This window comes from Leptopilina heterotoma, unplaced genomic scaffold (genome assembly GCF_015476425.1).
Source record: "Leptopilina heterotoma isolate Lh14 unplaced genomic scaffold, ASM1547642v1 Lhet_123, whole genome shotgun sequence".
Taxonomy (NCBI): Eukaryota; Metazoa; Arthropoda; class Insecta; order Hymenoptera; family Figitidae; genus Leptopilina; species Leptopilina heterotoma.
In genome coordinates this window covers 815,313-832,797 of record NW_025110842.1, presented here as the reverse complement: position 1 = coordinate 832,797, position 17,485 = coordinate 815,313, and the positions used below count along the sequence as shown (strand labels likewise).

The window sequence follows — 17,485 nt, the reverse complement described above, 5'->3', positions numbered from 1 at the left end:
TTTTCTATAAAATATTATCAAATTATTATTTTAAGTAGAAAAAAAAGCGAAAAACAAAATATGTTTTATTTATATATTAAAAAGAAGAGAACAAAAATTATGTTATAGAAAAAGAAATGTATATTTTAATTAGAAAAAAGAGCCAAACTTTTGTTTTAAGAAAACAAAATATGACAATAATTAAAAATATTTTCTCAACAAAAAAATGATTTCTTTCTGAAATTAGTAAAAAAAAATTCTTGTCGAAAAGAAAATATATTTATAATATTAAATTATAATTACAATAATTATCGTGTTTACATCTGAATATAAATTCTTTTTTTCTATTTGAATTTTTTATAGAACAAAAAAACCGCTTTTCTCCAGTTTGAAAAAAAATTATAATCATAATAATTAATTCTAATAAGAAAAGTAATAATTAATTAATTATAATAATTGACTAATTAATTATAATAAGAATAATAATTAATTAATTAATTAATTATAATGAGAAAAGTAATAATTACTTAATTAATTAAAAAAAATAATAATTAATTAATTATAATAAGAAAAAATTATAATTATAATTAACTGCTTTGGAATTAAATTTCCAAAGAAAAAATAATAAATTTTTGTTTTTAAAAAAATTTTTTTTAGATATTAATTTTAGAGTCCACGTGAATAAACATTAGAAATTTCGACAGTTAAAAATTTCTCAACTCGCATACATTACGCAATAATATATTAAATTATTAAAATTGTTCTATTCAAATTTTAACCCATATAAAAATTAAATTAAATTCTATTTTCAAGTATCTTAAGAAATATTTCGTTTATATTACAATAGAAAAGTATATATTAAATATTAACATTTATTTTAATCTCTTATCGAACTATAATAATTATTATTATTCTTTAATTTTTTTTTCACGTGTAAATATAAAAGAAATAAATTATAATAATTTTTATCGTCTTAAAAAGTTGGTTGGGAAAAAAAAAATTCGTTTACTCTTTTAGGTGTTAAAATTAAAATCACCCGCAAAGGAAAAGAAAATTTTTCTTCATATTTTTACAAATTTTCGGAAAAAATTTATTTTACTAAAAATTTAAATTGAAAGAAACTGAAAAAAAAAAATTAAATTGAAAGAAACTGAAAAAAACTGATAAAAATTAAATTGAAAAAAAAATTTTCAAAAGTATTTGATAAATTATAATGGCGAGAAATTTTAATTTATATTTCTTTGCAATTGTTTGTTGCATTTTTATAAAAACAATCGCAGTTCAAAATGATGTGAGTATAAAAATTATTTTTTGAAAAAAAAATTTAGTTTGCTAGAAAATGATTATTTAAATTCTTCTAATTAAATTTTCGAAATTTTTCAATTAAAAAGAGTTTCAATATTTCAAATTTTTTATAAAAATTTAATGAAAAATAATTGATTTTTTTGAAAAGTGTTTTATAAAAAATTTTTGAAAATCAACTTTTAAAGAATTTTAATTGCAAAATTTTTGAAAATAATTGATTTCTCAAAAATTTTAATAAAAAATCTTTAAATGTAAATTTCAAAATGATAATTAATGAAAATTAGCTTCTAAAAATTAAATTAAAATATTTTTGAAAAAAATAATTCCCAGAATTTTTGCATTGTAATTTTTTTGAAATTCAATTTTATTTTTTCAATATTTTCAAACACAAATTTCCAAACATTCAAATACATACAGAAAAATAATAAAATTATAATTTTCAATCAAAATTCTTCAAAAAAATTTTTTTTTTTTAAATTATACAAAAATTCTTTTAAGAAATTCAATTCTTTTCAATAGATTACATTACAATATTTAAATTAATTTAAATTAAGTGTTAATTAATTCATTTTAAAAATTAATAATTCATTTAATTAATTATTTTTTCTAATAATTTAATTATTAAAAAAAATTATTAAATAAAATGTATTAATTACTAATTTTTTTCAAAATTAATTGTAATTAAAAATAATTTAATTATTTATAAGAAATTATTAAATTTATTATTAACTAATATTAAACAGATTATTAATTATTTATTAAATTAATTAATTCACAAATTATTTATTAATTAATTTATCCTTTTTTTAAATAATTACTTTAATTAATTACTTATAAATTAATTAAATTAATTAATCCACAAATTATTTTTTTAATTAATTTATCTTTTTTTATTAATTACTTTAATTAATATGAATTTTTTAAAATTATTTTATTTATACTTATCAATAGATAGTAAATTAAAATGAATTAAATTGGCATCAATTTCTTAATTAATTTTACTTATTTTTAATTAATTGTTTTGTTTAATTACTATTAGTCTGAGGTTTATATTTAATTTCCGGTAATTTGAAAAATGCGCTATTTTTTGTTTTTTAACAACTACCCAACCTTGAATGAAATTTTTAAAAATTTTTTAAGCAATTTCCCAACCTTGTTGAATCAATTTTTGAAAATTTCAATTATCAAGGTTGGGAAGTTAAGAAAAAAAAGTGACGCTTTTGTCAAATTCTTTAATATTAAGGCTCATTCATAAACTACATAAATTGCAAAAGAAAAAAAAAGTTTAAGCTATATACACTGTAAAAAAATCTGCTGTAAATTTACTATGTCCGACGTTGGAAAGTTTGGTCACTATGTCCGACGTGGTATTTTTACACGCCGACTGTAATCTACATAACCTGCAAATATTTTTTGAAATAATATTTTCAGTCGTAACTTTTTGTATTTATGAAATATAGCCCAAAACTTTTTGTTATATTATTATTTACTTATAAATTAGCATATACTTTCTATAAATGTACATTATATACACTTTTTTAGAGTTATTTATAAAAACTTGAAAATTTTTCGAAAATCTTAAAGGAATAAGAAAATTACATTCGCCATGTAATTGTACAGTTCGTGCGACGTAATATTACATCAAAGTGTAGAAATACACGCAATGTAAAAATACCACGTCGGACATAGTGATCAAATTTTCCTACGTCGGACGTAGTAAATTTACACAAAACTATTAAATTACATAGTCGTATAATGTAAAATTATTAAAAATAGTAAAACTACTTTTGGAACGAAATAAATTTACTACGTACAACCTATAATTTTGATGTGTGAAATTACAAGTTTTGTGTTATTTTACACCAGATTTTTTTACAGTGTACTTCCACAATTTTATTCAGAAATATTATGAAAACAATAGTAAAAATAGTAAATAATATTAATTAATAATAATAAATAAAGGAAAAGTAATAAAATAATAATAATATTAATAATTTTAGGAATCCAGCAGCGATGTCAAAATAGAATGCTCAATATTAGACAATCACGATTTACTGGTACAAGAGAGTATAAAGAGAAATTCCTTTCTACATAAATTACAAGTTTATGGTCCAATTGTTCGTTTCACTGATTTACCATCAAACGATTCAATTTGCGGTGGTCACGTGGTTGTAATTGAAATTTTTGCCACTGATAAAATTATCATTGACGATGATTATAATTCATTGGGTGAGGATATAACATTTATTGTAGCAGCGCCAGTAATAGAGGTTATTGATGAACGAAGAATTAATTTGAGGGGTCGCGATGGTGGTTCACATGAACGGCAAAATGCCTACAATGGAAATCCAAATGGAAATAGAAATGGCAATAATGGCTTGGCTGGAATTCCAGGTGAGATTTGTTACTAGGGGGATTTTGGGATCACTGATTACGAATCCGAAGTCAGTTTCTATAAATTCAAAATGGCGGATCCAATATGGCGGACGAATTTTTAAATTCGTCTAGATTCGGCCGATAATAATTACTCGGGGGTTTTTGGGGTCGCTGATTACGAATTCGAAGTCAGTTTTTCGAAATTCAAAATGGCGGATCCAATATGGCGGACGAATTTTCGAAAATCGTCAAGATTCGGCTGATATTAATTACTCGGGGGTTTTTGGGGTCGCTGATTACGAATCCGACGTTTATTTTCAAAAATTCAAAATATCTCACGACCGTAAAAGAAGTTGAACTTAAAAATAACCATTTTTCTCAAATTTCCAGGCGGTCCCGGCGCATATTTTTACGGAATCGCTAACGATGTTATCAACTTTGACCACCTAACTGTGAGAGTTCAAGGTGGTAATGGCGGACCCGGACAAAATGGCGGCCACGGAATGTCCGGCATCACAGGCACAACATTTGATTTATCGAAGGACAAAATCAAACGCAATGGCGATATTGAAGGTCACGATGTGATTTTACGCCGCATTATTCATCCATCGAATAATGAATTATTCTTGGGCAATGGAACGCAGGAAGTCGTTCTTGGCCTTAAGGGGACAAATGGCGGCGACGGTGGTAATGGCGGTGTCGGTGGGCAAGGGGGATTTCCCGGTGTCTATGCATTTCTCGATTTAAAAATTCAAAATTGCGAGAGAAAGTCAATATTCCGTGAAGTGAGTCCCGGACGTAATGGCCGCGATGGAATAGGTGGAAGGGGTGGGGTGGCTGGCTATCCAGGAAGTGATATTATTCTCGAGCTCTATTTCACTCAAGGCGATGATGTTTTAATTAGAAATAAGGAATATCACGAGCAACAGGAATTATTGGATGGACAAAATGGAATGAATGGAAAGTCAACCAAGGGCGAGAGAAAACCCCATGAGCATCCACATTGGCAAAATTTCCTCTATACAATCGATCGCTTTCATGATTTTCTAAAGACAAATGTTGAAATGAGTAAGAATATTGAAACATTGCATAAAGTTATACCGAATGTTAATCGACTTATTAATAATATTTCATGTATGTTGTCGTTGATTGAGTGATATTTATTTATTTATTAAACTGAATAAATTTTAGACAATTTATTATATCATTAAATTTTGACTAATTAATCATTTTCATAAATTGCTTAAAAGTACTTTCTAGGCGAAGGAGGAAGGGTGGGGGTTTTAAGGTACCTGCTACAATTAGTAGAAAGTATGGCGTTAATGTATAAAATAGGGTAAAGTCCCAAATGCGACACTTAAGCTGCGTTCACACTGACCTTTATGGAACTTTATGAATGACTCCATTAGTATTATACTGATTATAATAACTTGTCTAATAAATAATGTTTAGTGTAAAAACTAATTTTTATTATAACTATAATAAAAAAAACTAATAACTAATTATTATTAATAATAATTAGTATAATTAACTTGCAATTAGTATACATAGTAATTCGTATATTATAATAACAAATGTTTACTAATTAAATAATTCTTAATAAACAAATATAATAATTTCTAAACCATATGTCTATCATTTAATATCCAAAATGAAAAAAAAAGATTTTTTTTCCTCTTTTTTATTAATTATTAATTAGTAAAATTAATTAATTAATTAATAATTCATTTATTTATTTATTATTATTATTATTATTATTATTATTATTATTATTATTATTATTATTATTAACTTTTTCTCTTACTATCAATTAATTAGAAAGAATAATTTTCGTTAACTAAATATTTCATATTAAAATTAAATAATTAATATTAAAAAAATAAATAAATCAATGAAATAAATAAAATTAATAAACTAAATAATTTTTATTAAAAAAATTACGTTCATGAAATTTTAAGAACAGAATCAAATTTTTTTCAATTCTGACTAAATTAAAAAATGTTTTTGATTATTAACTTAAAAATGTGAATTTAAAAAAAATTTTGATGATAAAGATATATTTTTATAAAAAAATTAAAAAATAAGTTTGGAAAAAAATAGAACAATGAAAAAAATAAAACCTGGGAAAAAATTGAACTTCTGAGTAAAATTGAACCATTTTTGATTAAATTGAATCACTTTGAAGGAAAATTAAACTGTTGAAGAAAGTTGAACCAGGTTGAAATAAAATTCAACTTTTGTTTAAAATTGAACCAACATTGGAAAAAATTGAACTTTTGAGTAAAATTGAACCAATTTTAGAGAAAATTGAACTTTTGAGTAATATTGAATCAATTTTGGGGATAATTGAACCAGTTTGAAATAAAATTGTACGTTGGTAAAAATTCAACATTAAAAAATTGAACCAGATTGAGAAAAATTGAACTTCTGAATAAAATTGAACCACTTCGAAGGAAAATTGAACTTTTGAGGAAAGCTGAACCAGTTTGCAATAAAATCAACTTTTGATTAAAATTGAACAAATATTGGAAAAAATTGAACTTTTGAGAAAAATTGAACTTCTGAGTAAAATTGAACCATTTTGGATTAAATTGAACCACTTCCAAGGAAAATTGAACTTTTGAGGAAAGTTGAACCAGTTTGAAATAAAATTTAACTTTTCATTGAAATTGAACCAATATTGGAAAAAATTGAACCAGTTTGGAAAAAATTGAACTTTTGAGTAAAATTGAACCAATTGTGGAGAAAATTAAACCAGTTTGAAATAAAATTGTACCTTGTTAAAAATTTAACCTTAAAAAATGAATCATATTGAGAAAAATTGAACTTTTGAGTAAAATTGAACCATTCAAGAATTAAATTAAACTACTTCGAAGGAAAATTAAACTTTAGAGGAAATTTGAACCAGTTTGAAATAAAATTTCATGTTGGAAAGAATTGAACTAATTTTAGAGAAAATTGAACAAGTTTTGAAGAAAATTGAACTTTTAAGTAAATTTGAACCAATTTTGAAGAAAATTGATCCAGTTTTTAATAGAATTGGACCTTAAGAAAATAAACCATTTGGAAAAAATTGAACTTCTGAGTAAAATTGAACCATTTTGGAGAAAATTGAACTACTTTAAAGGAAAATTGAACCATTTTGGAGAAAATTGAACTACTTCGAAGAAAAATTGAACCAATTTTGAAGAAAATTGAACTTTTGAGGAAAGTTGAATCAATTTTGAAGAAAAATGAATCAGCTAGAAATAAAATTTAACCTTAAAAAAAATTGAACTAGTTTGAAAAAAAATAAAAGAAAACTGATGAATTTGACGAAATTATTGACAAAAAAATATTTTCCAGTCATTCATTGAAAATATAAAATATTTAAATAGAAACACTACGTGTATTCAAAATTAGGTCATAATTTGACATTGATAACTTTACACTTGGGCAATATTGTTTTTAAAAATAGTAAATATTAAAAAAAGTACAAAATATGCAAAGTGTTATTTAATTTTCTATTTTAGTTTTACTTTATTTAAACAATATTCTTTTAAAGTAGTGATGAAATTAAAAGTTTTGTGAAGCATTGCAACACAATACAATTGTATCAACATGTATAACATACTTAACAATTAAGTAAACTTTATCAAAGAACGAAACATTTTTAAAATATAAATTAAAAGAAAAAAAGTTTTTCTCTCCAATTTTTTCATAATTTATTAATTTTCATCACTCTTTAATTTTGTAGAAAAAAACACATATTTTATTACACCTTTTTGTATCTCTAATTTTTAATTCAGTTTCAAAATTAAATTAGTAAAAAAAAACTACTAATAAAAACTACTAAACTAAAGTTATTAAATGTAAATTTTAAATACTTCAAGTTTTCATTTTAGAAACATGAATCTGAAAAATTTTCCTTTAATTGCTACATTGCTGCCAATAATTTATTGCACATTGTATAGTCAAGAAGAATTGGAAACCACACTGGTAACAAAATTTCTGTACAATTAAATAATTTATTTGTTTGTATTTTTTTTAATAACACTTATAATATTATATTTTATTATATTATTAATATAATTAATATATTTACAATTTACAGTTTACAATTTACAATTTTTAAATTTAATTTAATGATTTCTTTCGACTAATTTTATGCAAATTCTTAATTTAAATAATTAAATTTCTGAGAGAAATTTTTATTATTTTCTCATAGTTAAATTTTATTTTTTCTTTTGTACCTTGACCGATTCTGAAGAAATCAAGTCAAACCCGATTGAAAAATATTAATATTTAAAAAAGTTACAGTGGTTTTTGTAAGTGGGACATTAATGTCCCGCAGGCGTTAAAGGGTAAAAAAAATTTTTTTATAGTTTACTTTTATTTTTTGTTGTATCTTGACCGATTCTGAAGAAATCAAGTCAAACCCGATTGAAAAATATTAATATTTAAAAAAGTTACAGTGGTTTTTCTAAGTGGGACATTAATGTCCCGCAGGCGTTAAAGGGTAAAAAAATTAGTTTTTATAGTTTACTTTTATTTTTTGTTGTATCTTGACCGATTCTGAAGAAATCAAGTCAAACCCGATTGAAAAATATTAATATTTAAAAAAGTTACAGTGGTTTTTGTAAGTGGGACATTAATGTCCCGCAGGCGTTAAAAAATTATTTTTTATAATTTACTTTTATTTTTTGTTGTACCTTGACCGATTCTGAAAAAATCAAGTCAAACCCGATTGAAAAATATTAATATTTAAAAAAGTTACAGTGGTTTTTGAAAGTGGGACATTAATGTCCCGCAGGCGTTAAAAAATTATTTTTTATAGTTTACTTTTATTTTTTGTTGTACCTTGACCGATTCTGAAAAAATCAAGTCAAACCCGATTGAAAAATATTAATATTTAAAAAAGTTACAGTGGTTTTTGAAAGTGGGACATTAATGTCCCGCAGGCGTTAAAAAATTATTTTTTATAGTTTACTTTTATTTTTTGTTGTACCTTGACCGATTCTGAAGAAATCAAGTCAAACCCGATTGAAAAATATTAATATTTAAAAAAGTTACAGCGGTTTTTGTAAGTGGGACATATATGTCCCGTTAAAGGGTTAAACACTTCTGAATTCCTTTTTTTGTCCGCTAGATTTGAATACTTCTATTAAGGCAAATTTGTCTGTAAAGCGAATTCTTTTTCAATGCTAATTCCTTATTTTACAGAAGAGACTGAAGCGGTCAGAAACAAATTTCAGTGAATCAGAAACAATACCTCTACAATATACATGTACACTACGTTATGATACCGATGTAGAGAGACATGAGAGTCTCAAGAGAGGGCACTTCATGAGTAAATTAACAATCGCAGGAAGAAATATTAAATTTAGTGATATACCGAAGAAGGAATTTTGTGTGGGACGTACAATGATCATTGAATTATTAGCAACTGAGTCTATTACTTTCGATCAGGATTTCGATTCACATGGTTTGGATCTAACGCTCGTTGTTGCTGCTTCACAATGGATAATCGGTCGCAATCGAAAGATAATTCTCAGTGGGAAGAATGGAGAAGGTCGTGGATTGCCAAGAAGGAATCCAAACTCAATTCACGGTGTCGATGGTAAGGAAGGATTTCCAGGTGGACCCGGTGGTTATTTCTACGGTTTAGCACATTCCCACAGTTGGCAATCAGAAAATGGCGAAATTATTAATGCCGAAAACAGTTTTCCCCTTTGCTACTTTAACACTGACGACTATATCGAATATTCCGTATGTCCCGACAATTTACCACCTGGAAGAGTAGCTGGCATTGGACAATTACAGAAACCAGCGGAAACTGAATCGAAAATTCGAATCTACGTCAATGGTGGTAATGGTGGAAGGGGACAAAATGGTGGCGATGGGGAGAAAGGCACTGACGGCACAACCTTTGATCTCGATGTGAAGAAAATTGAACGAAATGGATTTGTCCACGGTTTTGATACAATTCTTCATCAGGATGTTGAACCACTTGCTAATGAGACATATTTGGGAAAGGGAATATCAGAGGTTATTGTCGGTGCAATGCCGAAAATTGGTGGACGTGGTGGTAAAGCGGGTCCTGGTGGATTGGGTGGTGATCCAGGTGGTGTTGCCATGATTTCCACAGAGTGGGTTGTTCCATTTTATTATAACGAAACACCATGCAATGAAATTATTGTTTATGGCAATGCTGGTCAGGAGGGTAAAAATGGTGTCTGTGGATTGTCAGGTCTTTCGGAAAATAATGGTTATGATATACAATTAAGTGTCTATTATTCATCGAATAAAACAATTCAATTGAGAAACATTGAATATTATCCACATGAAAATCCTTATACTACTAGAAGTCTGAAAAATTCCGGTGTTTCAATGCGACATAGTAGACCAATAAAATATCGAAGATTCTACCAAGTTTTTGAAGCTGTTGAAAAATATACAAATTTCACTTATGTTAATCTTGCCAATACGAAAAATGGAAGAAAGTTGAGGTTAATTTTTGAAAAATTAGATGCTGCTTATCGATCTGCCAACCGTTTAATCAACGAAGAACTTCACGGAAAATAAACCAGAAACGAATTGATGTAATATTTTATTTTCAAATTCTTTATATAACTATTAGTTCCTATAATAAAAAATATTCTAAACTACAGTTTCATTGTCTTTCAATAAAAACGAATACTCTATCCAAAATTAAACCTACTCTAGAACAATAAATTGAATTCTACAATCATTGCTACTAATTTTTTTTTAAATTAAAGTATCCCAATGTTGGTTCTACTATTCTGATAAAACGAACATCTAAGAATTGCAGTCTGCATTATGTGATACCATGAATCTGCGCTAACATTTGTATCGTTGATATGTGACTTTAGATAAGTTTTAAATAAACTTTCAGTGGTGTCGAATACTTGATATGACATTTGTCGTACAGGTTGTAGTTTTCCAATAATGTATTTACCGTCAATTCCATGTCTACCTTTTTTATAATTATCATGCTCGAATACTGTGTACTTTAAAATTTCAATTTTCTTTGCATCATTAACCAGTAAATACAAAGACACGTCTTTACCAGGCGTTCCATTCGGTCCACTGTGTCCACCAAGACCATCAATTCCATTAGCACCACGAATTCCCAGACGATTCTCGACAAATCTTATCACATCTCTATCGGTACACGTGGAATTATTCAAATCAAACAGAGAGTAGTAACCTGCAATTTTCAAAAATTTGAAATCAAACTTTTTTTTTTTTTTTAAACTAAAATTCTTTTTTACATGATTTTCTTCCTAATATAATTTTTTTCAGGTTGATAAAAGTTGCAAGAGACACATACTACTATACAGAAGGTAAGTATAAAGGGTATTTGTTGAAAAACTGAAAAGACAATTTTCTAAACAATTTTTTAAACCAGAAATTTGAAATCATTTTTCTTAATTGTGGATAAAAATTATTCACCTGGATAACCGCCTATTCCACCAGGAGCGCCATTACCGCCATTACCCCCAATCCTTGCTCTTCTACCAATAACGTCCTCATCGATATAATAAGAAATAGCCGTCTCATTATCATTCTTATAATTATAAATTCTCTCGACATTCTTAACGGTAACTTTGAAACCAGGAACAAAGCCATTTGCCTGAATTCTACTAACATTCAAATTGAATTCCGTTCCACTTTGTCCTCTAGCGCCGTGTCCACCATTTTGTCCATTACCACCACGACCGCCATTATAACGAACAACAAGATTTTCCTTATTAATTATAAAACCCGCAATACCCTGAAATTGTCCACCGGGTCCCCCTGGAAATCCTTCTTTTCCACTACGACCATTTATATTTTTCCTCACATCACCATTGTGGGCATTTAATAATTTTTGTCTTCTTCCATTATAACCATTTAAATTAATGATTCGTCTACCAATAACATGCCATAATGGTGCGGCAACAATAAATACAATACTTTTACCACGAGCATTGAAATTTCTGTCGATTATTATTTTTTCCGTGGCAAATATCTCAACAATCACTATACTTCCATTACAATGATTCTTAAATGGTATCCTCTTGAAATTCACAATATTTCCATGGACTGTTAATTTAAATTTTTTCTCCACCAGACCATTAGTTGGTATTAAATTATTTAAATGGTGACACTTTATATCGACGAGGTGATTATTTTTGTTAAACAATACTTCCTTTCGATGTATGTCATGTATCTGAATAAAAAAATTTTTTTTTTAATTTTACAGTTGACTCAGTTTTTAAAATTCACGATTCGATTAAATTAAATGTGATAATAAATAGAATAACAATAATTAAATCCACTTCTGATGTAAAATTAAAAAAAAAAATAAATAAATAAAAAAAATAAAAAAAAAAAAAAGATTAATAAGAATTATAATAATTAGAATAATAAGCTCTCTTTAAAATTTACGATTCGATTAAATTACGTGTAATAATAAATAGAATAACAATAATTAAATCCACTTCTGATGTAAAATTAAAAAAAAAAAAAAATTTAATAAGAATATTAATAATTAGAATAATAAGCTCTCTTTAAAATTTACGATTCGATTAAATTACGTGTAATAATAAATAGAATAACAATAATTAAATCCACTTCTGATGTAAAATTAAAAAAAAAAAAAATTTAATAAGAATATTAATAATTAGAATAATAAGCTCTCTTTAAAATTTACGATTCGATTAAATTACGTGTAATAATAAATAGAATAACAATAATTAAATCCACTTCTGATGTAAAATTAAAAAAAAAATAAATAAAATAAAAAATAAAAAAAAAAAAAAAGATTAATAAGAATTATAATAATTAGAATAATAAGCTCTCTTTAAAATTTACGATTCGATTAAATTAAGTGTAATAACAAATAGAATAACAATAATTAAATCCACTTCTGATGTAAAATTAAAAAAAAAAAAAAATTTAATAAGAATATTAATAATTAGAATAATAAGCTCTCTTTAAAATTCACGATTCGATTAAATTAAGTGTAATAACAAATAGAATAACAATAATTAAATCCACTTCTAATGTAAAATTAAAAAAAAAAAAAAAAAAAAATTTAATAAGAATATTAATAATTAAAATAATAAGCTCTCTTTAAAATTCACGATTCGATTAAATTAAGTGTAATAACAAATAGAATAACAATAATTAAATCCACTTCTGATGTAAAATTTAAAAAAAAAAAAAAAGATTAATAAGAATTTTAATAATTAGAATAATAAGCTCTCTTTAAAATTCACGATTCGATTAAATTACGTGTAATAACAAATAGAATAACAATAATTAAATCCACTTCTGATGTAAAATTAAAAAAAAAAAAAAAAAAAATTTAATAAGAATATTAATAATTAGAATAATAAGCTCTCTTTAAAATTCACGATTCGATTAAATTACGTGTAATAATAAATAGAATAACAATAATTAAATCCACTTTTGATGTAAAATTAAAAAAAAAAAAAAATTTAATAAGAATATTAATAATTAGAATAATAAGCTCTCTTTAAAATTCACGATTCGATTAAATTAAGTGTAATAACAAATAGAATAACAATAATTAAATCCACTTCTGATGTAAAATTAAAAAAAAAAAAGATTAATAAGAATTATAATAATTATGTATAACAATAATAAAAAAGAATAAAGAAATAAATAAATGAAAGTAATATCTTACCAAATATGGTTTACTCAAATGTGACGCTTCTGATTTATAATTATTATCAACAATTACGAGTGTAAAAAATATCGTCAAGAAAATATAGAAATTTTCCATTTTGTAATTTTTTCCAATATCAAATTTATACTTTTTTCCTTTCTTTTCTTTTTTTTTGTATACTTTCAAAAAAAAAAAAATGTCGATCTTTGTTTTTTTGTAGTTAAAAAAAAAATTTCTTACAATATTTTTAAATTCCTTCAAATTTCCTCCCACTATTTATCCCATTAATTCTAATTATTATTCCCTTTAAACAAATAAAGTTAATTTTAATTTTTCTCTTTCCCACTAAAGACAAGAAAAAATAGAAAAAAAAATTTTATCAACTTCTTATTAAATGTCAATAAAATATTTAACAAAAAAGAAAAATACTAAATAAATACATTTACATATTAGTAACGATAAAAAAAAATTACTGTCAATATTTAATTTATCAAAAAAATGTTTAAATTTCCTATTTCCCAAGTGTTTTTTTTCTCATTACACTTAACATTTATCGAGACAAATGAAAAAGAAATAATTTTTATTTTAATATTGAATTAATATTTTTTTAAATTTGAATTATTATCTATTTTATCTTGGAATCAATTTTTTTCACATTATTTCCTTAAATTTTGATAATTTTAGGACAAAAGTCATCAGAGGTCAAGTTTAAAAAAAATTGGTTTAGGCCAAAAGAGGAATGTAAATAAAATGTACAATTAAATTTTACAAAAGAAAGAAAAAATTACAAACAATTCTAAAATTTAGGTTATAAGCACAGGTCAATTTTTTTCATAAAATTTTACAAAAAAGTAAAAATAGCAAACATAATCCTAAAGATTAGGTAAATTATTTAGGTCAACAAAGGTCAATTTTTTTAAGGTCAAGTTTTAAGCTCAAGATTTAGAGGTGAAGCAGAAAAAATTTTTTAAAAAGATGATATTTCTTAATAGACAAAAATTAAAAATCTTAAAGTTCAGGTCAAAAACGCAGGTCAATTTTTTCAATTGAATCAAAAATCAATTAAACCAATAAAAAATAATTAAATGAGTAATTAAATTAAAAGAAAACAATTCCAAAATTTAGGTCAATTATTTAGGTCTATTATTTATGTCAAAATTACAGGTCATTAAGTTAATATATATATATTCTGTATAATAAAACTTTATAATAAATAAAAAACATAACTTTAATGTTTAGGTCAACTATTTAGGTCAACAAATAGAATAAAAAGGTCAAATATTATTTTAAGGTCAACTTTTAAGCTTATGATTTAGAGGTCAAGAAGAAAAAATTTTAAAAGTAGATTACATTTCATAATAGACAAAAATTAAAAATCTTAAAATTTAGGTCAACTATTTAGGTCAGAATCAAAAATCAATTTTTCAATTGAATAAAAAATCAATTAAAGCGGCAAAAAATAATAAAATGTGTGTTTTTTTATAAAAATGAAAAAATAATAAACATTTTTAAATTTAGGTCAACTATTTAGGTCTGTAATTCAGATCAAAATTATAAATCAACAAGTGAATATGAATAATAAGTACAATGTCTACAATTTTACAAAAAAGTAAAAATAATAAACATAATTCTAATGATTAGGTCAATTACTTAGGTCAACAAATAGATTACCAAGGTCTAATTTTTTTCAAGGTCCAGTTTTAAACTCAAGATTTAGAGGTCAAGAAGAAAAAAATTTTAAAAGTAGATTACATTTTATAATACATAAAAATTAAAAAAATTTAAAATTTAGGTCAAAAGCGCAGGTCAATTTTTTAAATTGAATCAATAATCAATTAAACCAACAAAAAATAATTAAATGTGAAATTAAATTTTACAAAAAAAATATAATTCTAAAATTTAGGTCAATATTTAGGTCAATTTCTAGTTTATGAAACGAATTTATGTCAAATTTTAAGCTCAAATTTATAGGTCTAGAAGAAAACAAAATTGAGAATTAAAAAACATTAAAATTTAGGTCAACTTTTTAGGTCAAAATCTAGGTCATCAATCGGATAACTGTAAAATTTAAAAATTAACAAGAAAACAATGTTTTCATAAAGATAAAAAAAATGTCAATCAAAATTAGTATTTCAAAATTAAAAAAATAATAATAATTTTTAAATTTTAATCTTATAAATTTTATTTTTAATTTTTAAAAATTTTTAACGATTTATTTTTATAAATTTTTGTCGTTCTTTGACCATTAATATTAAAATTTGAAAAAAACGTGAACAAATAGAATGAGTCTACTTTACTATTTCTGTAATTTAATATTCGTGAAATGAAAGTAAATATTTAATATAAAAATTTAAATTATTCTTAAAAAAATTAAAATACTATTTATATTTCATAATCCACTCTTCTTTATTTGATTTACAAATGACACGAGGCAAAAAAAATATTTTTTTTTATTTACTTTTTTTTATTAATTATCTTAATTAAATTTGTATTATACTTTAAATTGCAATTTGAATGAAATTTCTGAGTTTAATTATTTCTTTTTTTCTTTAATTTAAAATTATTTTCCAAGCAAATAGATATAATTATAATAATACCAATAAAATGATTTTAATGATGACAATGAAAATAATTATAATAAATAAAAATAAACATAATAATAACAATAAATAAAAATAAATATAAAAAATAATTAAAAATAAATAATAAAAATAAATTATTATAAATAAAAATAAAAAAAACTTTATTTTAAAAAAATTAAAAATTTTTTTTTTTTTTAATTTTATTTTTTTCTAATAAAAATTTAGAAAAAATAATTTATGACTTAATTTGCTTATCAATTATGTCAATAAGTCAACAACTTTAATTTTATGTAAATAATTTTATATATAATAAAATGTACTGTAAGTTTCAAGTTTTTTGTTATTCATTAATTATATTTCACAAAAAAATCATATTTACACTTCTCTATTTATAAAATTATTTTTTTATAATTTTAACTATTATTAATTAACAATAATGAAATATAAATTAGTAATTAAAAAATAATAATTAGAAATTAAAAATTAGAAATCAAAAATTAAAAATTAAAAATTAATAATAATTTGAAATTCAAAATTCAAAATTTTAAATTCAAAATTAGTTTTTAAAAACTAATAATTAGATATTAGAAAATAAAAATTATAAATTTGTAATTAAAAATTTATAACTGTAAATTAGTAATTAAAAATTAATAATTATAAATAAATAATTAACAATTAATAATGATAAATTAATAATTAACAACTAAAAATTAGAAAATTAACAATTAATAATTAATTAATTAATTAATTTTGACATATGAAATTTTAATTATGTTTGAAAATAATATTTTTAACTAGCTTTTAAATTCTAATTTTTAAAAGAAAATATTACATTTCTATAAAGTTTCAACAATGAAAATCATGAATTTTCTAAAAATCAAAATTATTTTTTCAATTTTATTTTTAATTTCCTCATGTCATTCATCAGAAGGGGGAGAAATATCTCATCAAAAAAATTTGGTAAGTTAATTTTCAATCTCCTAATATTAATATTTTTTGTAAATAAATAGAAATTTTTTAATAACAATTAATTGATATTTATTTCTTTATTTGCATATAATTTATTCTTCAAATTTTTCCACACTAATGTTATATATTATTTTATTATTTATTTTTTAATTTTTATTTATTTTTATTTATTTTTATTTATTTTTATTTATTTTTATTTACTTTCATTTATTATTTTTTTATTGTTTTTTTATTATTTCATTACTTGTTTACAATAATTACTGCGCAACAATTATTTAAAATATTTTTATTTTTTATTTATAACTTTTTGATTTTTATTTACTATTATTTTCACTATTTATTAATAATTTACTATTTTTATTATTTTTATTATTATTGTTATTCAACCTGACTTGGATTGATTGATATATTCTCATATATTGTATTATTTGTATTATTTTTCATATTTATTTAACATTTATTTTCATCATTTTCAAATTAAAAAATTCTTACTCGTAAGGATTCGAACCCCGGACCTACTTGCTAATAATACAGTAACGAGTCCACTTAGCCATTTCACATATTTATATTTTCGATATTTTTCTTTGTTCCTATA

The 17,485-nt window shown here is 23.1% G+C and overlaps 2 protein-coding genes across 2 annotated transcripts; one reads left to right on the top strand and one right to left on the bottom strand.

Moving 5' to 3' along the window:
- The first annotated feature begins 1,234 nt into the window (after positions 1 to 1,234).
- On the top strand, positions 1,235 to 5,076 carry LOC122512655. The gene is made up of 3 exons (XM_043628609.1): positions 1,235 to 1,270; positions 3,285 to 3,678; positions 4,051 to 5,076. The coding sequence occupies exon 3, from the start codon at positions 4,164 to 4,166 to the stop codon at positions 4,815 to 4,817; it is 654 nt and encodes a 217-aa protein (XP_043484544.1). The 5' UTR covers positions 1,235 to 1,270; positions 3,285 to 3,678; positions 4,051 to 4,163; the 3' UTR covers positions 4,818 to 5,076.
- Positions 5,077 to 10,412: 5,336 nt separating this feature from the next.
- LOC122512543 lies at positions 10,413 to 13,456 on the bottom strand. The gene is made up of 3 exons (XM_043628442.1): positions 13,358 to 13,456; positions 11,116 to 11,875; positions 10,413 to 10,870 (listed from the first exon to the last, which is right to left on the bottom strand). The coding sequence occupies exons 1-3, from the start codon at positions 13,454 to 13,456 to the stop codon at positions 10,413 to 10,415; spliced, it is 1,317 nt and encodes a 438-aa protein (XP_043484377.1).
- Positions 13,457 to 17,485: the final 4,029 nt, after the last annotated feature.